Genomic DNA, 27091 nt, shown 5'->3' with positions numbered 1-27091 from the left:
TTTTGCGTTTAAACCGTATAATATCCAGGCTTTAACAATAAGAGGGAAAACCTACGAAGCACAAACGGGAAACAAACATAACCGATTGACGCGAACGCACGTATGAATGAAGCGGGAATTTTTCCGGACACATGATCCGGCGATCGCGCTTTGTTCTCGTGCCTCTGCATTTTTCAGAGCAACACGTCGCGACGGACGGGGGCGCAAATGTGGGGCAAATCGAAACTGCAATTATCCGACATTGACTACCTCCTCGGTCGGGGGTCGGGGGTATTTTTAATCCCCCGCTGCCGGGGAGCGGTGGCGACGTCGAGCTTGACGTCAAGCGGGCTAGAGACGCGGATGATTTGCTCCGGCGTAGTATACATACGTATATACTTTGTCGATAGCATGGGACGCGCCGCCGCTCAGGTGATCGATCGGTCACCGCCTTCGCTCTCTCGCGATCGTCTCCTCTCTCCCGCTGCGATATTTCCCCCCCTTCATGTCTTGGGGGCCCGCGTCTCCCGCGCACCGGTGATCGATGGCCGTCTGGCCTTGAGATCACTCGTCCGCCACGCGGAATATCGATAATTTTAGTTGCATACAATGCTGCCCCGTTAAATTATCGCCGGGGGCACGGAGGGGGAAGATTGTCTTCTCGAGAAGAAATCGGAGAAGTTATGCAATAAATCAGGGACTGTGTACATTGTGAAAAGGACGTATAAAATGTACATTGCATATACCTATTTCGCTAGAAATTGTATGAGTTTTGCACTTGTCGATGTTTCTGTATATATATTTTTTATAATGTATATATGGTGTAAGATAGACAATTGAGTCGAATGCTCAGTTGCGACTAATATCTTATCAGAGAATTACAAGAATGGTAATGATATAGTAATCGTGAGGAACATGACGTCAAAAGCATTATAAAATACTAGTCACAATGATAGTCTAATAAAGAGCCTATCCGTATTCCACCGACAAATGTCACTGAGGATAAATACAAAAGCCAAGGGGAGTATAATCGTTTATTGTAAGTCACTCACGACTTGTATCAGGCCAGCGGCGTAGCTTTTCCCTTTAGAAGTATCTTCCCATTTCTCAAACACGTACGATACAACTTTGATAATGTGTAATACATTGCTTCACTTTATATCTTGTTTTAAATGTAAACATTATTATACTTATATATATATATAATATATAAAATAATATATGTACATACATATGTAATATCAAAATTATAAATATATAAAAACAGAATTTTATACATACACACGCCCACATACATATTATTATATATTTTCCCCTTTGTACTATTATTATCCAGTAGTATTGTAAAATAAAAAAAATTAAGAAATTAAATAGAAATATTAGAACTAATATTAAAAATAAATCGACATGCATTGCGCGTAGGGATGACCTAATTTCACAATTATTCGATGATTATTACAAGCGTCTATCGTGAAACTCTGAAAGCAAAGTGTTGTCTGCATAATAAAGAGATATAAATACATGGAACGTGTATGTGTTGCATGTGCATGCGCCGCATCCCTCTGCAGCTACGCCTCTGGCCGCTGGCGTCTTCGTGCGAGTTTACGAGGAGGACAGCCAGGCCGAACAATGATCCCGAAATGTCCCCGCGCGCGTTCGGTTAAACCGGTCTTTAAGAGGCAAGCGAGGAGATCGAACCCGTGTGTCACTGTTCCGCCTGTTTACCGTACCGACTCACTTATTTTCGGCCCGCGCGAATTCAATGGCAAGCGACGCTGGCGGTTTGCCAGCGGCGCGGGCGCCGCGACGCTATACTCCGATCCCTGCGGACCCTTCGACAGTCTCTCTTTGATTTAACGACGTACACCCCGATACTCTTGTAAAAATCAATGTCGAACACCGTAGCTGAGAATATTTGTCACTTTGAGAGAGCGGCGCTAATTAAACGGTTAATGAAAAATCATTAATGAGATTTGATAAGATCTAATGAGTTTGATCTTCGACCGAAGATGATTAAAAGTTGTCTGTCATGATTTGGCTAAATGTAATGTTCAAATTTTAAAGGATTCATTATACTGAGATTGAAACATAAAAAATAAATTAAAGTAAAAGATTATATAATTTGCATTACTCATATGTATAAAATAATGTATTAAATTGTGATAAGCTTAACACAAACGTATTTGTTATTTATAGTAAAACTCTATATATATCATTATCCTCTTCTAAATAATATAAATAATAAATGTGCATGGATCAAAAACTGTATCAATTATATATATGTATACATTTTTAAAGCTAATATAACCTTTGGAACTGATATTTTCGTGTTAATTAATTCTGTTTCAATGTAAGTTGTTAAAATGAGAACTCGTTAAACGAGATATTTTGAGGAGATTTCTAACTCCTTAGGTAATATTATCTAATTATGAGACTCTGTATCTATATACACACTTGTTTTTCTGCTCGTAAACTTATTTCTGTAGTTGCTAATATATATCGTGTTATTATTATAGTATTATATATAATAATACCATATGTGTAAACTATATTATTATAATTATATGATATATTAATACATATATTATATATATATAATATATTATTATAGTATATCGTCATATGGCGATATATGAAAATAAAACGTACAGTGAACATATTACAATAATCATCAATGACAAAACAGTATCAAAGACCTGTAATTCTGAATAAATTTTATCATTATTGAGTCAAGGGATATCTTGGACCTCTTGGACATGTTCAATCGACGCATGTAACATGTAACGTCGCACGCATAAGGTCAAATTTACGAATTAAATACGAACATACGTAGTACATCATAAAATAACATTTAATGAAAAATCAATGTAAGAAATACACGTAATTAAGACAGACAACAGTTTCAGACAAGAATGCAGAAATTCGTCAGTATCGCGCTCGTCGAATCAAACGTGAAATTACCAATGGCTATTCGCGAGCGTTGATTTTAGCGAAAGAAATTCAAGGGAAGCGATATTGGGCAAGCCGGCACATACCTGGCGATAATTGTGTGCCAACTGCACCTCCGCTGTGTTCGGCGAGGAAATGACAATGTGAGATGTATGAAGATCTTGGTCGATTTCGGGTGATGTAGATCGTCCGGATCGTTGATACTGAAAGAACGCGATGCATCATCAGGATGGAATCGGATTGATATATTGAGTCAAATTGGCATATTAAATCGTACCGTCCAATTGAGTATCCGACGTCTCACGAGGCATCCACAAATTTTCACGCGAGAGATTCACTTCGAACGATAATAATCGATGAGCGGCGCGGCAACCATTCGAATCCGCTTTTCACGGTTTCTTCGCGGAGCGTCGCGTTGCGGAGAGCGTCCCGCCGTTCGAGAATGGCGTCTCTCGATACATCGCAGCTCTCGAGATATCGAAGCGGCCGCGACTCTCGCTCGTTCGTTCCAGCTTTCTGCACTCGAATGGAGAGAGTGCAAGAGAAGGTGGAAGAATTTAAAGAGAAAAGTGCAATCTCTGTTCTTTCTTCTTTCTTCCATGAAGTTGCATCTCTTCCGTTTTATTACCCTCGACGCTTTTCCTCTCGCTGTTTCCTCCCGCGGCCACGAGTCTTCTGCTTCTGCGGAGTCGCTAGTGCACGGCAAATATTCACTTATGATTCAGCGCAGGTGGTTTGCTGTCGCGCCAAATCGAGGAACTGTCCGTTGCGAGCCGATTCAAATCCGACGCTACGCTCCTACGACTTTCCAATAAAATCTAAATATATCTGTTACTTGTCACTCAAGTTCGCTTAAAATGTGTCGTTATCCGCGACTTCGAATAATCAGCGTAAATATCGAATGAGAACGATGTGCTCCGATCGTGAAACCGCAAACGGTTCCGGAGAGCGAAAGTATATTGTGCAAAATTCTCGTTAATACCGAAAATCGCAATATCTGCGATTACTTTTGTATTTTTTTTTTAATTTTCGTCATGTTCCCAAGTGAATAAAGTTTTTCTTTTAAATACACATACATTAATGAACTTTGTTAATTTATTATTACCCTCAACAGATTTGGATTTCGTAATTTTAATCAAGTAGCTTTACAGCAACTCTTCTCCAATTGTTTGTCGCGTTATCGTTCAAAAATGTCCATGTGTAGATGTAAATGTGATATGCAGAGATGCTGGATGTATGGAATTCAGGTTCATTAAGTCCATTGAACCCAAATAACTGTGGGACTCAATCATTTTTCTGTGATTAATTTCGTCTTTGATTGACTGTGCAGTTGATCGTTGATTGTTTTTCGTGCACCCGTTGTTACAAACGTATATGATACAATTACAGGTCTAGTCTGTATCCGCGCTCTTTCTGTATCGCAAGAGAACGTTTATTCATTCTAATATGTCATTCGACAGAATAATGAAGGACCATAAATTTCCTGTTGGACATACACTTCCTGAAAATTAGCGAGATCTGAAAGGACCCTGCATTCAATTCCAAGATGATTTGGCTCTTGTTACTTATTATTCGTGAAACATCAGCCAGCAACGGCAATATGATCTTAAGAGATCTGGGAGAGAAGGAATATTCCCTGATAAAAGGTAAGAAGCTGAAAACGTAGGAACTGATAAGTAGTAGGTAACAGGAAATATTTTTTTTTTCAGCAAAGTCATCGCTGCCGCAACATGGAAAATGTTGGCATACCGCGCTACAAGCGTTGGAGAGTAGTTGTGACAAATTGAACGATCAGGAGCACTCGCTTCTCGCCTTGCGCCTAGCGAATTGTTTCCTGGAGGATTCCGGTCACGCGACCTACGACTGCTATCTCAGTGAAACGGAAGACGAGCGTCGGTACGAAAATACTCGGAAAACGAGTATTTTTTTATTAGTTTCCTATACTTAATGCTTGATCTTGCGACAATCGGTTAATATTTCTTTCATAGGAAATGCATTGGCGGCATGGCAGACCGAGCGTTCAGCGTTTACAATGAATTCTACACTCACGCAACTCATATCTGTTTCTTTTTGAATCACGAAGCTTGGCAGGCTGAAGTTGATAACACTATCAAGTTGTACGTACATGTATAATATCTTGTGTAATATCTTTACACATTGTAAAGATACAAAAGCACTCACGTATTTCTGCATATACATATGTCGTAGATTGTTTCAAGTATCTTCCCGAATGAAGGATCAATTGCTGGAAGCATCGCAAATGCAAGGTGTAATATTGAACAGTCAAAAGGAGGGTTTGCGCATTCAAAATGAGCTTTTAGATCACGGCAAAGAACTCGAGACTGTACTACAGACTTCGTCCGAGACAGTTAGCAATATGGTGTCGGATTTCAAGTGAGTTCATAAAGCTGATTTTTAAAACGTTTTGAAATTCGACTTAGTCGAATAGTAATTAATGTGAATCGTTGATTTGAAATTCTTAAATTTTAGAGAATCGGCTAAGGATCAGAAAGAGCTGCTTTACGAGATCTTTTCGTATATACGCACTTTCCAAAGCTGGATTATTGGAGAAGTGTCTTGGTTTCAATCTATCATATTTTACACCGTCAGCTGTATTCTCTGCGCGTTATTCAGTGCTTCTAAAAGAACGGTTGATGCAAGAGTTGCGCTTTTTAGTATTCTAAGCTTAAATATAGTGGCTGAGAGAATACTGGTTCAATATTACGATAAGATTATTCCTCAGTCTCCGGATGATAAGGTAATAATTATTATAAAATTTCCAAACAAATTGTTCACCAAAAAGTGTCTACGCTGGGTTCTCTTACAGACGCACCTGTTAAGTACAACATGGTTGTACAGAAAAATTGCCTTAACACTTTGTGCTGTAACATTATTCTGTACATATTACTATTATAAAGACGAACAGTTAGAGAATTATAAGGCTTTACAAAGAATCGAGCAGCAATTGGACGTCATGCAGAAAACTACAACTATTTCCAACACGATTGAACCAATTCGTATGTATCGGTATGGATTTTATGATGTAAAACTCTATGCGAGAGTTGTATCGTGTTATAAATTGTATCGTGTTTAGGTTACTCGAGACGGCTCGCGTTGAAACGTTTGCACACGATTTCTGATAAACTGGAGGACACCGCCGACGTTAAGAACAGCAAATAATTATTTCAAATTAAAAGCCTATCATGTATATACACGCTTTACTAATATAATTGTACAAATTAAATTAAAATAAAAATATTTATGAATATTTACAGAAACATTTTTTATGCACTTATATTAAGTATGGTAATAATTAAATAGTTTTTACAACACATGTTAATGTATGCAGTACTACAGATGTAAAAACGCTATACTGTTGGATAACTTCGTAGAAGATACGTGACCTGCTTGTGCGTGAGGTTCTTACTTTCGGGTACAGGTACCACTTGATCCTGCGTGGAGCGCATACGCTGCACATTATCGGTGTAAGTTTTGTTGCATTTATTTAATGCGTTTACTTGCGGGACACATCTCTTGTCTTCAAACTCATTTTCTTCAAGGCACGACAAAAGCAAGGTCATCTCGTATAAACATCCGTGTTCTGGAAACAGAAATATATTAAAATCGTATAAAGTAGAAATTTTCTGAATATTATATTTTACCGCTAATTGTAATAAATATTGAAACGCTCTGTGCGGAATGAAGTTTATAGCCTACGATCAGCCACATTGTAACAAATATATACAACTAGAATGCAGTAAGAAACGGTCTTTAAACATATCCATGGGAAAATAAATTGATCTTCAGACATACCCGATGTTCTCCGACCTCCCTTCGAACTCACGAAGTCCCTTAGTTTTAACGGCATGATCGCCTTGAAGGGTACCTTCTTCTCATTCTGTGGTTGCCTCGCGTTACGAAAAAACAGCGACGTCAATCTCATCTTTCTGATAATATAATACAATATAAATATGAATATCGTACTACTTTAATATTATATAAATATTAAATTACAGTGAAATAATATAAAGTTATGAATTTCTTTGACATGGAGGTTAAGTTTCTCATCAAGTTCTATATCAGAGTGACTGAACGCATGGTTTTTTATATCGACATACAGATACAATTGATGACAAAATGTAATTTTGATAGTCGTCAATAAATGTTGCTAAACGTACATTAATTTCTTTTGCAAAGCAGAGAAGCCGGAGAAAAGTAGACCGTTCGCCGCGACCCGCAACGACAATCGCGTTCGTCGGCTTTGGAGAAAACGCGTGAAAACGCGACCGCGACCGATCAGATGGCGGCAGCGTTTACTTTCAGTTTCGATCGTATCGGCCGGCGTATCCTCTCTTTTCGCAATTTCGCATTTGAAACGCATTTAAAAGGAAGAAGTGTCACGAGAGAGACCGCGTATACGTCACCAGTATGCGAGTGCAAAAAGTCGCAGTTTTTTTTTTAAATCAAAACAAAGATAGACAAATAGAAAATTAATTAAAACAAATTAGTCGCTTCGAACGCAACCCTGTACGAGTTCCTATCTTTCCTTCTTTTTCTTTCTTCCATACGCCTTCTGCTCCGCTTGGCATGAAAATTGCGTAGAAACAGATTTATATAATATATATATTCAGAAGTGAAAATGCGTTTCTCTCTTTTTTCCCTCTCTCGCGCCAAAAAGAAACGGTTAAAATGAAACGAAGTTGCTTTTAGCTCGGTGTTTGCGCGCTATTTTTATCGCACTGATAATGAGACGGGACGGGGTAGGGTATGCCGCACCGAAGGAAATCGCGAGGATTGGCGGCTCTTTCTTCGCGGGGGCGGGCGGCGAGAACGGAGAGGAGCAGAGGCGCAAGAAAACTCCGTGCACGTCGCGCTGACGCTTAACCTCAAAGTCACGCGTGACGGGTGACGGTGTCATTTTGGCGGCAAGGCCGCGCTGGCCACGTGCGCGCGAGATCGCCGGCCGCCGGGGGAACGGACATATTCGGCTGTGCCGAAAGGGGACCGCCGACCGGTGCGAAGGGGGAATTTCGTCGAGCAGGGTAGCGTCAAGGTTCAAGGATCGAGCGAGAATGGCGGAGCACCCAAGAAGTGAGTCTAACAAAAGCAAAAAGTATGACGGGCGTTTTTCGCGCGCGCGTCGCACATTTTAAGATAAACGGCGCAAATAAGTAGGCTCGCCGATAAAATTAAATCGCAGGGAAGGACGAGAGAGCGTGAGAGGGAGGGAGGGTGTTTCCGAGATTAAAACGCGGCGACGCGACGTCGTGAACGTTTACGCGGAAGCTCGTCGATAATGCATCGTACGATGTTATTTTTTTTTTTTTTCGTCAAGCGATCTCGAGCGAGCGAGAAAAATTCCATGTTTGCGAACAACGGGTGTCAGCCAGTGTCGCAGCCCGTCTGTTTATCTCGTGGGATATGTGCGATGTACATACATACATATAACAAAATACATGGCATACATGTGTCGTTTCGGTGAATTTTTTTACGCAGTTTGTATTTGTCCGAATTTTTATTAATTATTTACTTCTGGAGCTTTATGAAGATTGTCCATGAGACTAAAACGTGATTATTTTATCAGCATGTGATTATGTATCTCTTCTTGAGATAATCGATTAAAAATACTTTCGGTTTATTTGAAATATATATTTATATATTTTGAAATAATATATATATTTAAAAACTATATTTGAAATTATATATATATGAATAAATATATAATTATTTTAATTAAATATTTTAATTAAATAATAAATATTTAATTTATTTATACAATTAAGCTATATATTTATAATTACTGTATTAATTAAATCATATATACGTGACTTTAACAAAATATTTGAATTATTTAACACAAGAATCTTAATACGTAAGAATTTATCATTCATGATAAGCACTATCATTCATGATGCTATTTTTGTGGCCTTGGCGATTAACACGCCAATTATTCCGAATATCTTCGGAAAATTGATATTTTAATCATTTATCATAAATTGTAGTAGTTTAAGATTTTGGAAGTCGTGATATGAAGAATTGAACACATGTATGTGTGAGAGCAAAATGACGTAAGTTTTTTTTTTGTACCGAAACGAAACCGACGTCGCGAAATCGGAGAACGGCTTAGCCGCTCTAGATTTTGACATAGCTTTATTTACACAAAGAGTTTCGCAGCCGCTGGTGTATAACTCATTCCAGGCTGCTTTGAAAAGTAGGTCCGCGTCATTAAATTAATGCCGGGGGCACACGTAAAAGAAAAAACCACATGTTGCACAAATGCAATTATGTTTTTACATCCTTCAACGTGGATGGTGTGACTGTACATTTTGTTACGTAAGAACGTACTGATTAAGTCAGCGTGTCAAAACGCAAGTATATTTTAAACATTTTAAATAAATAAAATAAACTAAAATTTTTAATAAATTCTTCCGAACATACGTAATAAATAAACAGAAATTTTTTTTAATCTTACGAAGTGATTGTTAAATTTCTATGTTATAATTACTGTACTTTTCTTGTACGAGAGATATACGTAGTACAGTGTTATATATGTATAATAATACATACGTACAAAATGCAACGCACAATTACATCCTTACAATATGCATCAGTGATGGGCAAAAAATGATCGAAATTGCATTGCGGATAAAAAAGGATACAAAGGCTTGTTTAGCTATATTTAAAGTCATTCTTTACTCTTACTACGTCACGATAGTTATATCTTATGCGCATTTCAAGTGAGCCAGCAAGAATTTAAATTTCAAAATTGTCTCATACATTCTGTTCCGCTATCGCGTTTGAAATCATCGCGTATATATTGTTAACGTTAAATTTCAACAGAACGCATTACTATAATCTAAAGTGTAACGTTTTATCTAACTAACTTTAACTTAGTCTTGAGAGAACATTTATATAAATAGAAAAATTGAGAGTTATAATAAGAGTTATAACTTGCTATTCAATTTTTGATTAATTGTTTACGAAAGCAGAAGCGTGTTTTTTAATGTGTGCGATTGACAAATCTGATTGCATATCGTCAACGTTAAATGATTCGCTGCCGCAGCAAAAAGTGTGATTTTGATTGTCCATTGGGACGAAATTTTTTCATTTTAATCGGCATAAATTAGTACATCTGTTCCCACTGAATCGATCATATTGGAAAGAAAGATAAAGAAATCGGTTTTAATCCTTTAGGAGCCTGTGTACATAATTATGTACAATAAAAAAACTACAAAAACTAAAAAACTTTCATCAGGGACGTCTTTTAAGACCATCTTATAAATTATAATATTTTACTCCAACGGGATCGATGTGTGGCCCCTAAAGGGTTAAAAAAGATCTTGCACATAAATCACTTTCAAAATTAAGCAATTAAGTATTACATTGTCCATCGATCGTGGATGTCTCATCGAAGCTCTAATTATGGAAAATCAAACGGAGGATTAAGTTGTCATTCCGCCATTAAGGTCACGCATTAATGAAATCGATTACGATCAATTGAAGGGTTGCCCTTGAAAATAGAAGTGTGAGGAGACCTATTACATCGCGACGATGCCATTCAAGAACCGCGCACTCATTGGCACTCGCCGACTGATGGCAGTTAATTGATTTGCCAGTCATCGTTATCATGATATATATATATATATATATATATATATATATATATATATATATATATAGTATACACATATTATATGAGTATCTCCGCACGCATGATTTGCGTGGCCTTCACAATTTTTACGCGTGCATCATAAAAAATAAGTAATAACGTTTTTCTTTAAGTGTACAATCTGATAATAATATAAATTATTGCTGTTATTTTAGCAATTCGCGAATACCCTCCTTTCCCCGTGATTCTTTCATGAGTGGCGAAACGGTACATCTTATTTAAGAATTTAAGAAAACTATTAATAGTTCTCTTAAACGATGAAGAATGTAGTAGATGTATCTTATACTTTTTGCATTATTTTATCTCTGTTTTTGCATCATTATGCATCATTATGTCTTCGACGGTCATATTTGTATGTAAATTATAATATCTATAGAAATAGCTATATAATAACTAATAATATACAATATCATGCAGGGGCGTAGCCAATATTTAATTTCGGGGGGGGGGGTGGAGATATATTTGAAAAGATTTAATACTAATTGTAACATTAGCGCATATTATATGTATAAAGGTAGTAACTAATAAACTTTCGAAATAAACTTAAAAAAAAATAAGAAGAATTTCTTTCTCGAATTATGTTGTAGACCTCTTAAAAGATTGTAAACCCCTAAAAGACACTTAGAATGACTTTTCAAAGACAATAGTAGGCAAGAAATCCCTGCTTATAATATATGCCTTTGTATTTAGATGGCTGTACATTATTTAGGACACTGATGTTGTATGTGTGAATGAAATAAGAAGCTGTACGTTTTTTTACGGTGAAAAGATAGTGAAATACAGCGTAAAATAATTCAGATACCTTTTACATCTGAATCAAACCAAAGCAACGTCATTTTACTGTTAAAGGACTATAATAAAAGTCTGAGCGTTTTAAAAAGATTGCGTACATCGTATAATTGGTACGACAGACATATGCCATCTTATCAATTATTATTACAGTCGTTCAGAGCATTGTCTTTAGACTTTAAAGCATTCACAATTTCGTTTCTCTCTTCGCTTTCAACCTTTCATTCTCATATTTGGTTCCAAAATTTCGGAGGGGAGATTTATCCCCCTAATCCCCCCCTGGGTACACCACTGACATCACGTAATTGTCGGTACGTCAACTTGTCATGATGCTGGGATAAGATCGGATTAGTCCGCCGACAGGTGTCTCGTTGATTTTCATATACGTCGGTGCTTCCAACGGCCTGGAGCTTCTCCGTTTGTGGAAATAATATTTGTACAAATTGCAAGAGCTAAGTTTATGTATAGTAACGTCACATTACGTACATTGATACACGAGGACTGAGTCATCGTTATGCAATGTGTCATTAATTCTCCAGCATAGATTGCACATCGCACTTGCGTAAATAGAATCTATATGCTCACAAACTTTTAATTGTAAACAAAATATTTAAATAACAAAATCTTGCAAGATATGCAAAAATCTTGCGCGAGAGAATGTACGTGTAATTGGATTCGTTGATAAACAGAACTTATCATTCCATCGCCTTGACCGGAGTGCTCTGTGATTATCAGAGTTAGATAAAAATCTAAATCTGATTCGCACTTGGAGATTGCCGGAGGATATGCTAGTGTGCGTAGAAAAACTAAAATAGAGATAGAAAGACGCATGTTAGCAGGCAAATTTTGCGTAAAAGTGCCAAGACGGCATTGCTTATGCAATCATTATTTAAGTATATAATTATCGATAAGGATATCTAGTTGGAAAGATAAAAATCCTTACTATTAATCATCGAACTATCTTAAATAACATGTTTATATTTAAAACCATTACGTTTTTTATTATGTTGCTTAGTTAAATGCTTATTATAATTGTTAAGTTAAATACCTAGCTTTTTTCGCGAGCATCGGGCTCCTTCATATAATATCCTACCTACGTTTCTGTTTAAATACACATTTGGGATAATGAAGGTATTGAATTGTTTTTTTTTTTAATGGAAAATGATTGGATGATCAGTTTATCTATCATCGAGGGCACTCCACGATTGCCTCATAAGCGTTTACGTTTGCCTGATTGCACGTGGTGCGCGCATGCAAGGCAAAACCGACGCCAGTCGCGGTTCTGCTGGTGAAGCGGCGAGATTGTCGAAGGAGTGCGGCAAGACCTACTGGCACCGATAGTCAGTCGATCACGTGACTTTTTTTAGTGTCTTTCCCGTGCGACTTGTTCGTAAACCACAAAGCCATGAGTACCTTATGTACAAGTAAGTTCAAACACGAATATGTTTGCATATTATATTTCTGCTTCAAAAACTGACGATTTTAAATATTATGCAACTAGCAACTCGCATATTTTGATGATATTATCTCAGAATTTTTTATTCAGCAATAAATTATACTGTCAGCAAACTTAATTTTTTCTTTTTTGATAAATATGAAAACTAATGATTCTAAACTTCCATGGGTTTCTGATTTAAAAAATATAAAAATGATAATTAAATGGTAATTATGCATTATATCAACTTTTTGTCATATTACGAGTTATAGTGATATGAGTAATAATAAATATTCTGTTTTGTGAGTGATTAAGTGGGAAATATAAAAAAAATAAAATATGTGATATTTCTAAATAGTTGGTGCATCAAAGTAAAGCTAAATAAACGCGAGAAAAGAAAGAAACAAAATTTTTAAAAGTTTTCAAAGAAAACGTTAATCTTCACGTGACATATGTAGTAAGGCCCACAAATTTTCGGTCCAAGAATATAAAAAAGTGAAACTGTGACAATTTGCATTTTTTAATATAATCACTCCTTATTTCAACGTTTTTTAGAACGATGAATTGATTTTTCCATACCACTAAAAAAATATTTTGAATTTTTGTCCTTAAAATAATTTAATATTGCGGAGATTACTTCTTTATCACTGCTAATTTTTTTTCCACGCAAATCGTACTCAACCTTGCAAAATAAAAATCATAATCACTAAATAGAGGAATAGAAGAAGCGATCTCCGCAAAATTAAATTATTTTAAGGATAAAATTCAGAATATTTTTGGGTATATAAAAAAATTATTTTATTTATTAATTTATATTTTAAAAGTGGTATAAAATAATTTATTTTAATTGTATAGAAATTATGTATGGAATCGAGAAAGGATATAACACATATAATTTTTTTTCATAGATTATTTAAAAATTATTCTTATTTAAATCATTGGTTTTAGTATCTGAAAAACCTCTACTATATACCTTGGAAATATGTTACATTATACAAAGGAATATATAATTATTTCTTTTGTACACGTTAAAAGATCTTTTTCATCTTAACCGGATGTGCGTAGGTGTAAAATGACTAAAGACGTAAATGCAGTAGAAGTAGACGATTTCCAAGGTTACTCTCAGAATATCAATACTCAGAAGAACCTATATAGAGACTAACATTCACTCTTATTAGGGATGCTTTCTATTTAGTGACCCAAATCGACAAAAACTTTTCTCATTTCACATTTCTCACACAACTGTGCAAAATTTCCTGCACGATACACAATAAAGGTCTATCCAGACAAACTTGCATAGGTGCATAACCATATGCATAAAGAAACGGATTGGTCTATTTCCTTATGCACATGCATATGGACCAATCAATTCTCTTATGCTTATGTTTATGCGCTATGCAAGAAGTGTGTGCTCCCCGCTTTACACTCCAACGCATCCTGTAAAAGCTATAGGGTGTTTTCTATTTAGTGACAAAAGTCGTTCTATCTTTCTTGGGAGTCGAGTAACAAAGACAGAACGACGCTTGTGTCACTAAATAAAAAACACCCTATAGCTTTTACAGGATGCGTTGAAGTGTTATTGTGTATCGTGCAGCAAATTTTGCACAGTTGTGTGAGAAATTTGAAATTTGTAGTGATTTATAGTGTAGTGATATATAATTTATATTTATAAGAAATTCCATGTTCTGTTGATATTTAATTAAAGAGGAGATGACAGTTTTCTCGCCACGTGAGAAGTGAAAATTTTCTACATTTGTACATTAGATGTGTATATCTCCATCACGTGGTTAATTTCCTGCCGCAAAATATCTCTGTATGACCTCAGCGAGACTGTAGATTTTGCCATTACTCATTTCATACGGTATTACATAGTATGTAGGAAATAGATTATCAAATTTTAGTGATATTAATGTTTAATATGTATGATTATTGCGTCGTCACAAAAATGCATATGAAAATATAAGAGATAGCGTCACGTTTCGATTACGTCGAACTTGATGAATATTTCAATTTTACATAATAGTAAAGTGACAATGGTCGCGATTTTACTCCAAGGCTTTTATCCCAAATTATCTAATTGCCATTAATCGTGCGAATTTTGCGAAATGTCACTTTTTATATCAAATATTAGGTCATTCCATAAATAATGGAAGGTGGGTCAAATTGACCCATGTGTGACTACGAAGGGTTAATATAAAGGTCATAGGTTTTATCTCTTTATATATATAGATAAATATATCCTTAAAAATAATATTTAAATGATTACACGTAGATAATGTTATTTTGGCACGAAACTTGATTTTACAAATAGAAGGACGGAAAAAGTATCGTACATTTCCATTTTAAACGTAAATATTTTTAATTGAGCAATAGATGCATTAAATGTTGCATCTTTTGGAACTTAGTGTCCATTTGCAAGAGTGATAAATCGGTAAATTCAAAAAGATATGTCTTATTAACAATTCTTGTCGCTTATTTACACATATAAAACATATGATAAATTAATTACATGTGACTGAGATAATGAATACTAAAAAAGTGATACACAATGAAATTTTTTTTCATAAATAACATTCATTTAAATAAGCATTTATACGATATATTGATAAAGTGCATTAGAAATGTTATAAAATAACATAATGTAAAATTATAATACCACTAAATGAAGACTAATGTTAATCGTAGGGACGTCGACGGAGGAGAGCCTGCAGTACTTCAGGCAATCCCTGAAATCGGACGAAATGGATCATTTGGAAGGAACTCATTTTGATAGGCTCATCCCACATGTGTTTGTTACCTTTGGAGCATCTGTAAGTTTATTTTGAAGGAAAATATAAAATATGCAAGTAACGCTAATTGCAATTTATGAATATCCGTTGATCATTCATACTTGTCAGTATCTCTCTTATAGAATGCGTAATTTAACACGTTATTGACTAGAGACTCGTTTGTTAGCCGAATTTATTGACCAGTGACGAGTTCACTCGTATTTAGAAAGGTAGTTGAAATCATCATGCGAAGTTGTTTAGAGTTAGATTTAGAATAGGTATAAAATTGACAAAGTTTTCGCTATATAGTGTGTTTATCCTTCGCTTGTCATGATTGTTTCTTTTTTTACCTTTTGTACATTATAAGTTAAAGTTTGTTTCTGTTCAATTTTCTAAAATAAAAATATGAAGAGAGAGAGAGAGAGAGAGAGAGAGAGAGAGAGAGAGAGAGAGAGAGAAGTTGGTCACGAACGTTAATTTCTGCGTGAAACGTTCGGTCAACAATTAACTTTTATACATGATATTATATATAAGGAATTTTGAACGGTTTTTCAATAATATTATTTGCTTTAGAAGCATGTTTGTTATTCTCTATTAAAATTTAACTATGTAATTAACATTTTGTTTTTTTTTATGTTAAAATTGGATTGTAATTTTTCGGACATTGACTGCGTAATAAATAATGAGTATATATTGATTCCTACTTATCAAATTTTATTTCCAAATTTTTATTTAACTACTGCGTTTGTTAATGTCGAAAAGGGGGACCTCGCCAAGAAGAAAATCTATCCGACTCTCTGGTGGCTCTTCCGAGACAATCTCCTACCGAAACCTACCGCCTTCGTCGGTTATGCTAGAAGCAGATTAACAGTAGAACAATTGCGTGAGAAGTGCCATCCATACATGAACGTGAATCCGGACGAGGAGGAAAAGTACGAAGAATTTTGGAAGCTGAATCACTACGTCGCTGGTTCCTACGATCAGAAGAAAGACTTTGAGCTACTAAATCGTGAATTACAAAAGTTTGAGCAAGGAAACACTGCGCACAGGCTGTTTTATCTGGCACTACCACCGAGCGTGTTCGAAAGCGTGACGATACGACTCCGGCTTACCTGTATGGCAAAGAAGTAAGCACGAATTTTGAACATATATGGAATATAATCAACTAAAGCATTAAGAATTGAAAAGAGAAAATACATCAAACAAAGTTACCAATTTGTTTTATGGATAAATATAACAGAATGTATATATCCAATTTATAAATATATCTATATTGAAATTTCAGAGGATGGACGAGAATTATAATCGAGAAGCCATTCGGCCACGATGCTGCCTCGTCGCAGAAACTTTCCGATCACTTGGCGACGCTGTTCAGCGAGGAGCAAATCTACCGTATTGATCACTATCTCGGCAAGGAGATGGTGCAGAATCTGATGACTTTGAGATTCGGAAACAGGATATTCAATCCGACATGGAATCGGGACAATGTAGCTTCAGTGCAGATCACATTCAAAGAACCATTCGGCACTCACGGTAGAGGCGGCTATTTCGACGAGTTCGGCATCATCAGAGACGTGATGCAGAATCACCTGCTGCAGATCTTGTCCTTGGTAGCTATGGAGAAACCTGCGTCTTGTCAACCGGATGACATCAGAAACGAGAAGGTAAAAGTTCTCAGATGTATCAAAGACGTGCAGCTCGATCAGGTGGTCCTCGGTCAATACGTCGGAAACCCGGACGCTGAGGAACCGGAAGCACGTTTAGGCTACTTGGAGGATACCACAGTACCAGCCGGATCCAATACGCCGACATTCGCGTTTGCAGTGCTAAAAATAAACAATGAAAGGTGGGACGGAGTACCGTTCATCCTGAGATGCGGAAAAGGTAAGAAGATTGAAGGAGGTCCGTTTCTCGGCAAATAAAAAACTTTTTGTTTAACCACCGCGCGATGTCTCGTAGCTCTAAACGAAAGAAAAGCAGAAGTTAGAGTACAGTACCAAGATGTACCGGGTGATATCTTTGATGGGAAAGCAAAAAGGAATGAATTGGTGATCAGGGTGCAACCAGGCGAAGCATTGTACATTAAAATGATGACAAAGTCACCCGGCATCACGTTTGACATGGAAGAAACGGAATTGGACTTTACTTATGGCAGTAGATATAAGGTAAGTAATTTCGTTGATCAAAGAATTTGTCGTTAAGTTAAAATCGGATATGTAGTAAGGCATCATCCTGCTCATTACGAATATCATTTTTTCCAGGGTCTTAAATTACCGGATGCCTACGAGAGATTAATTTTAGATGTCTTTTGCGGTTCGCAAATGCATTTCGTGCGAAACGACGAGTTGCACGAAGCATGGCGGATATTCACGCCGTTGCTTCATCAAATTGAAAAAGAAAAAATCCAACCGATTCCATATAAGTACGTAGCGCGGATTGTAAGTATTTTTAATGCGTGCAAAATATATTACTGTTTATTTAAAAATTTCAGATATGGATCCCGAGGGCCGAAAGAAGCTGACGACATGGCGAAGAAAAATAATTTCGCGTACTATGGTTCGTACAAATGGGTGAAACCATGAAATCAATGTTGATTGTGATATGAGATTCATCACGCAAAGTACAAATTTTAAAATATCTAAGAATATTTAAAGCGACGCAACTGTTGACTGTCACATTCCAAAATTTTTGCTAAATCGTCGTATATAAATATTTTTTTACAATTTTATATGTAATATTTATATATATTTTACTATTTGTATCTTATTGATAATATTTACATATCCGATTTTATCATATATGTGAAAACATAAAGTTTGTTCTCTGTCGCTGAACTTTCTGCATTAAATGTCGAAAGTATGCACTGAAGCGTTCTTTTGAGTGAAATTGACGATATCAGATATAGCTATTTTTCTGTCATAATGTAGCAGTATTTGCAGTGCAACAGTTTATTGTAATCTCTATATTAGGCCTGAAAATGTAACAATTGCAAATTTGCAATACTGATAATAAGCGGAAGATTAAAAAATCTATGATACTTGATTTAAAACTAAAGCAGTAATATTCCGAATTTATGAAAATGCAAGAAAGTAATTAAAGTATACATACGCGCGTACACACAAATATATATACATTGTTATATATACGTTGTTACTTTATATATTTTCGTTTTCATTAATTTAAATTCTCCTAAGATTTTTATATTTTATTACTTAAAACAAGTTTAACATATTACATTATGTACTATCATTATTTTCAGTCCAGATTGGTTTTAACAATTATAATAAAATTAAAAAATTTTTTTTCTGAAAAATCAATTCTAAATTACAAACTGATTTAATCAGTTGTATTATGTCGTTTTATCTGTTATGTTGATCTTCGCATTCTTTATATCTCGAAATCGTCAGTATAAGAGAGCTGCACTAGTGCAACCACAAAGAACAAACCTATAACATCCTATTGAGGCTACCTTAAGATCAAGATTGCGGGGGAATGTGAATCAGTCTTTCTTTTAGATTAGTTTTATTAAATCTTGACAATCGAAACATGTGTGATACCAATCGCGGCATCCTGTACAACTGTCTTTGATAGCATAAATTGTACAAATAATTGTACGCTAGAGATCTGTGTGAGATTATTCGATTGCGTAACTTACGTTAAATAAATAAAAGAAAGTTGACTTGCCGTATGTGTATATACCTACATTGTGGAAAAAACCTTATTCTAAGTGTACCAGGTAAGCGGTAGCCGATCATCTTACATCTTATACAGCACTAAATTTCGCAGCTCAACATAATCCTGCTATTCCACTTCCTCTTAAGATCAGCTATACATGGATATATAGATACAAATTGATGTCATGATTAACGATGAACTGAAGATATATGTATAATTTATGTATACGTAATAATTATATGTATATATATTTGTTTTATCAAATAGTGCAGGCTAGGAGGAAGTAAGATGGTCTCTGCACACATACATCAAGGTTCTCTTGAAGATTGCATATGTTCACTGTGATAGAAAAGGAGAGGACATGTAAAAAACATATAAATGTAGGAAATTGAATTATGGCGTATTATATTATATGCCTGTAAATTATGATATATAACTCGATCTATGGAAAAATCAGATGGTACTTTTAACAGCAAAAAAACAATGTATTTTATTAAAATGTTCTAAATTTTTAATATTCTATTTTATATATATATATATATATATATATATATATATATAAAAGAAAAAAGTATACATTTATTAAAAATTGGTTGCCTATAATGATAGAAAATGACTATAAGCCACTATGTTGCATTGCACAAATTAAATACGAAAGAAATTTGAAATATTTTACGCGTTTCATCAGAAAGTCTCTTTGTTAAACATTCCCTAAATTAGAACCGTTCATCGCGATATCAAATGCAACTTGGAAATTTTTGCAGTGTCGATATGGCAATGTTTTTTCGCTTGAACACTTTTCACAAGTTTTGTAATTCGTAAAAATGTCGCAATTTCATTCAAGTCTATGATTTAAGGAAAATACGATTCACATGCGCTTTATACTTATATGAAATTTAGATTTCACACGCCGCAGGATCCAACAATTCATCCCAATTGATACTCCTCTGAAACACCTCCTGTTGCAACCATAATTCGTAATGTTGCTTGAACTCCTCGGTCAATTCCACATTTGCACCGAGCACGGACGTTACTGACGCGTCGACCGGCTCCATTTCCTCGTCTCTCGGAACGTTCGAATATCTTCGATTATTGAACTGATCAACGCAAGTACGTAGCTCGCATTCTTCAACTTGGAAATCCCACGGCCGTGCTTCTAAATCTGTTTAATCATTAGTAATTCAAAAACGTTATAAATTCTTTGCAAAATTATCATTAACGTGAAGTATTAAGTAAAATATTTTCAATTTTTTATTACCATTGCCGTACGCCCAATCGTCATTTAAGCGATGTCGAACCTTCGCATAAATGACACTAATAGTTTTCATGTTTGTCTTTCTCCACTGCCGACCGAGATACTTCGTCTGCATTTTCAATAATTTTAAAACGTATAATTGCATCATTGCATGCCTGACTTTTAACGTGCGTTTTAAAATAGGTGCCGATTTAAAAACGACTAACATCTGCAAATATAAGTCCAACAAATTAATTTTCATAAATATAAATATAAAATATAATATTTAAAAAAATAGCATTATTGATTTAATAAAAATTGGCTCACCATTATCCTACTGTGTTTCCACTTGGTTAATTTGTTCAAAATTCTTAATAAATTAATACAAGAGAAAACATTTCTCCATGAGAAAGACTGACTATGGCCGATTTCGAGACTTTCCGTAGTTAACTCCGGCTGATCGCCAATGACACACATGGGAAAGTCCAAAATAGGAATACTGTTGTAATATAAATTATCGGTTATACATATATTGTGAACACTTATGCCCGACGTTGGTGAAGAAGGGCATTAGAAACTTAAATCGCAATAACATTTTACTTACACATTCTTCGCTTCAATGTATGCTATAATGTTCTGATTTAAAAACTTCAATACGAGAGGTATGCAATTGGCAAATACTAAATGCTGTGACATAAATTCGAATTGGTATACGTGATTCAGTTTGAAATGTTTGAGCAACAGTAATAAAATTGCAGAAACGGCTTTAACAATAATCTCCTTATGTCGGTTAACATCGATTCCTAATTTCATTGATTGCAGCACCGTCATTCTAAAAGTGTGTTATAAATTAAGTATATTTACAATACACATATCATTAAAAATATATTCATATTTAACAGCTGCAACATCATTCAAAAATCGGATATAACTAATGAATTATATTTGATATTTTCATCTCTAAGATTTTATGTACATTAATATGTTGCATCCATCATTACTCATACTCACGGCATCTCCTCTGGCAACACATCGGCCAAGATATTAATGCTGTCTGTTTTAGCTTTGCTTGTCGGTGCAGCAGCAAGTAATATTTTCAGTAAAGCAATCATATATTGCGGCAAATTTGGTAATATAGCTTGATAAAGAATTTCCGTTGGTGTTTGACGAAGCGGTGGTTCTAGAGTACTCATTGGATTTCTTGCTATCTCTTCTTCCTTCCTAATCTGAATTTCCGCTAGTGATGTATACATGTGCTAAAATATATTATAATATTAGATATTACATTAGCAGATTATATTGCAATACTGTCATAAGCCAACAAAATATACCTTTTTAAGGGTAGTAACGCCTTCGTGGATTGGTTGCGGTAAACCCGCTAAACTCTCTCTATCTCCTTGTAATTTGTAACCGACAAACTTCATTCTGGCAACTTCAAGAAAGCTGTCCACGTCCTTTTGCCTCACTTTGGGTGTCCATGGTAAACCTGATTGATGATATATTAAATATTAATACTTGAATATGTGAGAATTATAAAAAAAAAATTAAAAAAAGATATCACTTTTTATTATAAGCTATACCTTTTCCCTTTATAAGTTGTGGAGTACCTGGCCTTAATTGTGACTGATTATTCTGATCTTCGTAATACGATTGATTCCAGCCGCCAGGTCCACCAGGACCCAGGAATACAATCAGTTCGCCGTCTCCTTCATTTGCTGTAGTATTATTTGGAGGTTCTCCTCCTTCGTATTCCATACCTAAGCCTGGATCATCTAACGAGCTTTGTTTCATCAAACTCTGAAAAATGTTTGATGATTAACATGCGTGAAAGTAACAATCATGTAGGATAATCTTAGATCGATGAATTACCCGTCGAAAAGGTCGATTGTTCCTTTTCTGATTTTGCGTTTCTAACAAATCTGCTGCGCTCATAGGCGGAGAGCTGGCTCTCATCGTCCTAGCGACTTCGATAGTGTCTTCCTGTAGCGTATCGAGCCCCGCCTCCTCACGATACTGCTTCTTTAACTCTCTGAGTGCGTCGATGCCGCCAAGAGAGACTAGGATTAACTTCCACAGAAGCAAGAGAACTTTTTTCATGGGAAAATGTGGTGCCGAGCCGCTGCAGAAACACGTCACCATGCCGAGAAGTTTAACAATCAGTAATTCTTCTCCATATGGATTTACTGCAAAAGAAATAGCCGTGTTAAAAGGAGCAAATTTTTTGTTTGTAAGCATTAAAATGTGTTGTATAAACAATGACATACCAAGATCTTCTTTAAATCCTTCAACATTGTCTTTGTATTCACTGTGCTCGATATTTTTTAATTCCTCTCTCATAACTTCTGTTATAATATATAAAACGGACAGAATGACTCTTAAGTCTATCGAATCAGCGAGGCTAACAGCTAGCTTTCTCATCGCTGAGGTAGCAGTTGTGCTATTTCTACAAAAATTACTTAGTAGAAATTCAACCTGAATTCAACTGTTCTAATAACGTGCGTACACACGTATGAAGAAACCTACTCAATCTCAATGTTCAGCAGTTCAACAAACGCTGGAAAAATGCCAGCTTCGTAGAGTAACATTACGTTTGTTCTAGTCCAGTCTTGTTGCTCCTTGTCAGACTGTACCTCAGCCCAACAACCCTGAGCTAAATAAAGAATACAACGCGCCGCTTTCATCCTGAGTTGTTTATTGGAAACTTCCAGTTGATCCAGTAACTTGTAGATTATCGATCTCTGTTGCGGTCTCGTCAAGTTTTGCCACCACGGCCGTAAATCGTACCATTCCATCTGATCCTCAAATGCCTGGAATTTATTTAGAGAAATCACACAATTCGCTCTTGCACTTGGTAAAACAGAATTGTACCTTAAGATTAAGCTGCAACTCATATTGCTCCGTATAACTATACAACTCAGCGATTTCATTAGCGTGTATGTCAGTGTCGTCATAAACAAACTCTAGATCCGTAGTTCTGTTGCTTTCCTGGAATAATAAAGTAATGAGACACATGTTAAATAACTTGAAGATGACATTAGGCGAATTGAGTAGCAAGAGCTGCTTAAGTCGTACAATTTTTATTTCTGCTGAACATGAATATTGTCTAATATTAGTAATATTATATCAAATTTGCTACAATACTTGTAAATAAAACAACAAATAAAACAGTACATGTATCATATGGAAACAGCATATATTGTATTAAATTTTCAATATATTCGTAAACATTATTGTTAATTATTATTTTAAGTACAATTAAATTAGAGGGTAAGATATCACTTTGTGAATATTTTTCTTTTTTAAAGTTTCAAGATGATTTGTAATGTCGGAATTCAGAATCAAATTCCATTTAGTTCTATTTAATTTTTGATTCGCTATGTAATATGAGAAACACTTTGAAGATCAGAATACATGCATACATAAAATATATATAAAAATATATAGTGCACAGAATTAGAAATAAAATTACTAAAGCCTACTTTGAACAACCTGTAATTTATCAGATTAAAGGCCCTTTTTAAAGGATTGTTCAAGTCTTATCAGAATTTAAAGGATTGTTCAGTCTTGTCAGAATTTAAGATAGAGTTCGTGATTTCATATCCTGTAAGTATAACAAAAATGTTTGAAAAATCAGAATATACAGATGCAATATATTGAAATGTATAAAAATACATGGCGTAGAAAATTAAACAGAATTCTATCCTAAAATCTACACGTCTAAAGCAAGCTTTATTTAACAATTAGTCCTGCTAGAATGAAGCCTTTCTGCTAGAACTTGTGGATGCTTTTTTTTGTGTTTGGAGTAGGCTCGGTCTTATCGTCGCGTCTCCAACTGATTGCTCCAGTTTTTTGACACAGAATTTCTGATTTTCCCCCTGAATTTATGGACGCTGGCGTGGGATAGGTTAGGATCGCCGATCTGGTTCACCGTCGCGTTTGTATACGCTATGCAAATTTTCCCGAGTGCTTTTCCAGCGCGGACTCACGTCGTTGCTGGCCGCGACCCGCGAGAAGTAGGTATGGATGGGCGGGAGTTGTCTCCCTTGGAGAGGATCACGCTTGCCGTTCCCGTTCGCGTCCATCGCCACGTCGCCCAACATCTCTCGTGACGGGTGGTGGTGCTCGGCCGCGAGACTCTCGGCGCCTTCTCTCCTCAGACCATCCTCCAGCTCTCGGTCCAGAAGTCTCGTTACCAACCGAGACATTTACGTCAGCCAGGTCGTCTTCTCTCGGGCGACGGGCAGAACTGTTCCGCGCCAGAGAACGACACGAATTCCACACAATCCACCGTAGGCTGTGTTTGTTTCCCTCCCCCCGCTTACGTCACTCCCTAACCCCGGTCTACGATCAACGGGGATACGACGTGTACGACACCCGCGACACCGTCGGACGCCTTCGCGACGCGGAGACGCGATCTCTCTGCTCGCGATCGGACGCGTTCGGGGACGGTCGGCGTTTTTTTCCCGCGAAACCCCCTCGCGATTACGAATCGTGCTTGTCTAATCGTAAATTTCTTACACGACGAAAAAAATACTTGTGTGTATATTATTATTACTCGACAATGGCAACGTATGATGTAACGATATCAGGATAAAATTAAAGAATAATGTAACAACTTTAATATTGATTATCAAGTTTGATGTACGTTATAGGCAAGAATAGGATTGTTTCTCTAATTTTTATGGAAACTTTAAATAAATTTTACTCGTGAAGATAAGACTTTTTTATCTTCGATAAAAATTACTTGAGAGAATTTCAAGAATTTTAAGTGGAACTTGGGAAGATAATTTGGGAAAATTTATAGGCAATCTTCCCACTTTGTTTCCTTCTGAATATTTATTATTTTCTGAAGCTTTGGAAGGGTACATGTATGTACATCTGTCTTTTTGCGGAAAGTATGAAAAAGTATAAAAAAGTGAATAGAATAAGTAAGTCTTTCTTTCCAGCTGTGTCACATTTCACATTAGCGCTCAAAATAAGTGTAGTTCCAACGGAGAATAAAAGAGGAAAATTTAATGAAAATTGTAACTTAAAAAAAGACAAATATAATCGTTTTCTATCATGCCAATTATTTCGATGCAACAATCCGGAAATGCAGCCTGCAACGTTTTATGGATGAACAAAAGGATTTTCTCCAAGTATAGCTGTGTTGTACTCCATTCAGGATTCTGCTTTGGAAATTTCGTTTATGTCACATGCATGTATTTCACGTCTACGTCTAATGCTCATCTAGTCCTCATCTAACAGTATAATAAAAAAAATACATGAGAAAAGTCATTTACATGATAAAAAATAATTACACGAGAAAAAAGATTCATTTACATGACGAGAAATAGAGAAAAATTATAATTAAGATACATATTAGTTAAATTATATGAAAAGGGAAGCACATATGATACTATATAATAAAAAGGAAATATATATATTTCTTATATTTCTATTAATACAATAATTAATAGTATAAATTACATGAGATATGTACGTTGGAAAAATTATATGAGAAGGAAAGTACACATGATATTACATTATATGAGAAAAATTAACGAGGAACGTATATTTTTTGTATTTCTATTAGAATCTAAATAACAGAATTATATGAGAAAGAGAGAAAACTATATAAGGGAATAATAAGGGATACATAAGTTAGAAAAATTACATGAGAAGGAAAGTACGTGCGATATTACATGAGAAGCATATGAATGCCACGAGCTCGACGACGAGTTCCCCATTATGTTATAAAATCTCAGTGATAAAGAAATTATATAATAGAGAAAAACTTGCATGAAGGAGGCAACTCATAGAAAAATTTATATAAATTATTATACGGGAATATAGAAATATATGATAAGATATTATACGAGAAAAAAGAAGTGTATATTTTCTAAGATATTTCAGGGTAACACATGAAGGTACGACCAAACACATAACAAATCCAAATTGGCGCACACAAGCAAGATTGCGCTTCTACCATATAGCTCGATTTTGTTGCTTGTTTGTAAAAAAAAAAAAAGCCAGTGGCACACGGAGCATGTTTTCCTGCTGGATCGCTTGCGATCTAGTAAATTACCAGAAATCTTGAGCGCTGAGTGGTGCAATTATAGTAATTCACTAGATTAAAGCGATCCAGCAGGAAAACATGCACCGTGTGCCACTGGCTTTAACATAACAACAAGTCTTGCATTCCTGGCTTCTGAAAACACTCGCAAAGTATTGTATTCGTAATGAAACAAGATATTAATACGTGTATATTCAGCGTGAAACCAACCGGTGAGATACAAAATGCGTTCAACGAATACATCGACAATAATATGCGACTGGCATACCCTTACCATGTTTAACCTAAAATTAATCTAAACGGGAGGATTTTAACGGAGAATCAGCTCGTCGTCAGCGTTCCCCCGCGCAACTGTCGTTCAGAACGTCAAACGCGACCATCGTCGACGCGAGTCACACGTGAATCCAACGTCGTCCGGCCTAAGAACAAACGCTCGTGATATTCCCTCTTTATTTTTACCATTTCACGAAACGGGGAAACCAAATGGAGCATTGGAGCATGGAGCGCAGGAGCGCCGAACTGCACTGCCGGAGGCCGG

General features: G+C 35.8%; 4 protein-coding genes across 6 annotated transcripts; 2 read left to right on the top strand and 2 right to left on the bottom strand.

The window, feature by feature from the left end:
* Positions 1–3770: 3770 nt before the first annotated feature.
* Positions 3771–6196, top strand: LOC139817166 (uncharacterized). Its single transcript, XM_071785027.1, has 7 exons — positions 3771–4574; positions 4638–4824; positions 4917–5045; positions 5137–5322; positions 5419–5686; positions 5756–5945; positions 6023–6196. Exons 1-7 carry the CDS (start codon positions 4475–4477, stop codon positions 6106–6108), a joined length of 1146 nt encoding a protein of 381 aa, XP_071641128.1. The 5' UTR covers positions 3771–4474; the 3' UTR covers positions 6109–6196.
* On the bottom strand, positions 6130–7262 carry LOC139817168 (small ribosomal subunit protein mS37). Its single transcript, XM_071785028.1, has 3 exons — positions 7107–7262; positions 6742–6875; positions 6130–6529 (listed from the first exon to the last, which is right to left on the bottom strand). Exons 2-3 carry the CDS (start codon positions 6869–6871, stop codon positions 6297–6299), a joined length of 363 nt encoding a protein of 120 aa, XP_071641129.1. The 5' UTR covers positions 6872–6875; positions 7107–7262; the 3' UTR covers positions 6130–6296.
* A 475-nt stretch (positions 7263–7737) lies between these two features.
* On the top strand, positions 7738–19273 carry Zw (glucose-6-phosphate 1-dehydrogenase Zw). 2 transcript variants are annotated; one of them, XM_071785026.1, is made up of 7 exons: positions 7738–8019; positions 15507–15631; positions 16352–16716; positions 16875–17473; positions 17549–17754; positions 17851–18011; positions 18081–19273. In XM_071785026.1, exons 1-7 carry the CDS (start codon positions 8001–8003, stop codon positions 18169–18171), a joined length of 1566 nt encoding a protein of 521 aa, XP_071641127.1. In that variant the 5' UTR covers positions 7738–8000; the 3' UTR covers positions 18172–19273. The 2 variants fall into 2 exon arrangements, with proteins under 2 accessions (XP_071641127.1, XP_071641126.1); XM_071785025.1 differs by lacking the exon at positions 7738–8019 and adding an exon at positions 12652–12810.
* Positions 19095–27079, bottom strand: Strip (striatin interacting protein). 2 transcript variants are annotated; one of them, XM_071785018.1, is made up of 12 exons: positions 26828–27079; positions 23367–23483; positions 23022–23305; positions 22763–22941; positions 22368–22681; positions 22079–22295; positions 21830–21984; positions 21510–21754; positions 21103–21330; positions 20826–20997; positions 20523–20727; positions 19095–20426 (listed from the first exon to the last, which is right to left on the bottom strand). In XM_071785018.1, the coding sequence occupies exons 1-12, from the start codon at positions 26828–26830 to the stop codon at positions 20161–20163; spliced, it is 2385 nt and encodes a 794-aa protein (XP_071641119.1). In that variant the 5' UTR covers positions 26831–27079; the 3' UTR covers positions 19095–20160. The 2 variants fall into 2 exon arrangements, with proteins under 2 accessions (XP_071641119.1, XP_071641118.1); XM_071785017.1 differs by lacking the exon at positions 26828–27079 and adding an exon at positions 24485–24992.
* Between the last annotated feature and the right edge of the window lie 12 nt (positions 27080–27091).

Source organism: Temnothorax longispinosus, chromosome 8, assembly GCF_030848805.1.
Source record: "Temnothorax longispinosus isolate EJ_2023e chromosome 8, Tlon_JGU_v1, whole genome shotgun sequence".
NCBI classification, from domain to species: domain Eukaryota; kingdom Metazoa; phylum Arthropoda; class Insecta; order Hymenoptera; family Formicidae; genus Temnothorax; species Temnothorax longispinosus.
The sequence above is the reverse complement of the archived record's forward strand: the minus strand, read 5'-3'. Positions and strand labels throughout refer to the sequence as shown.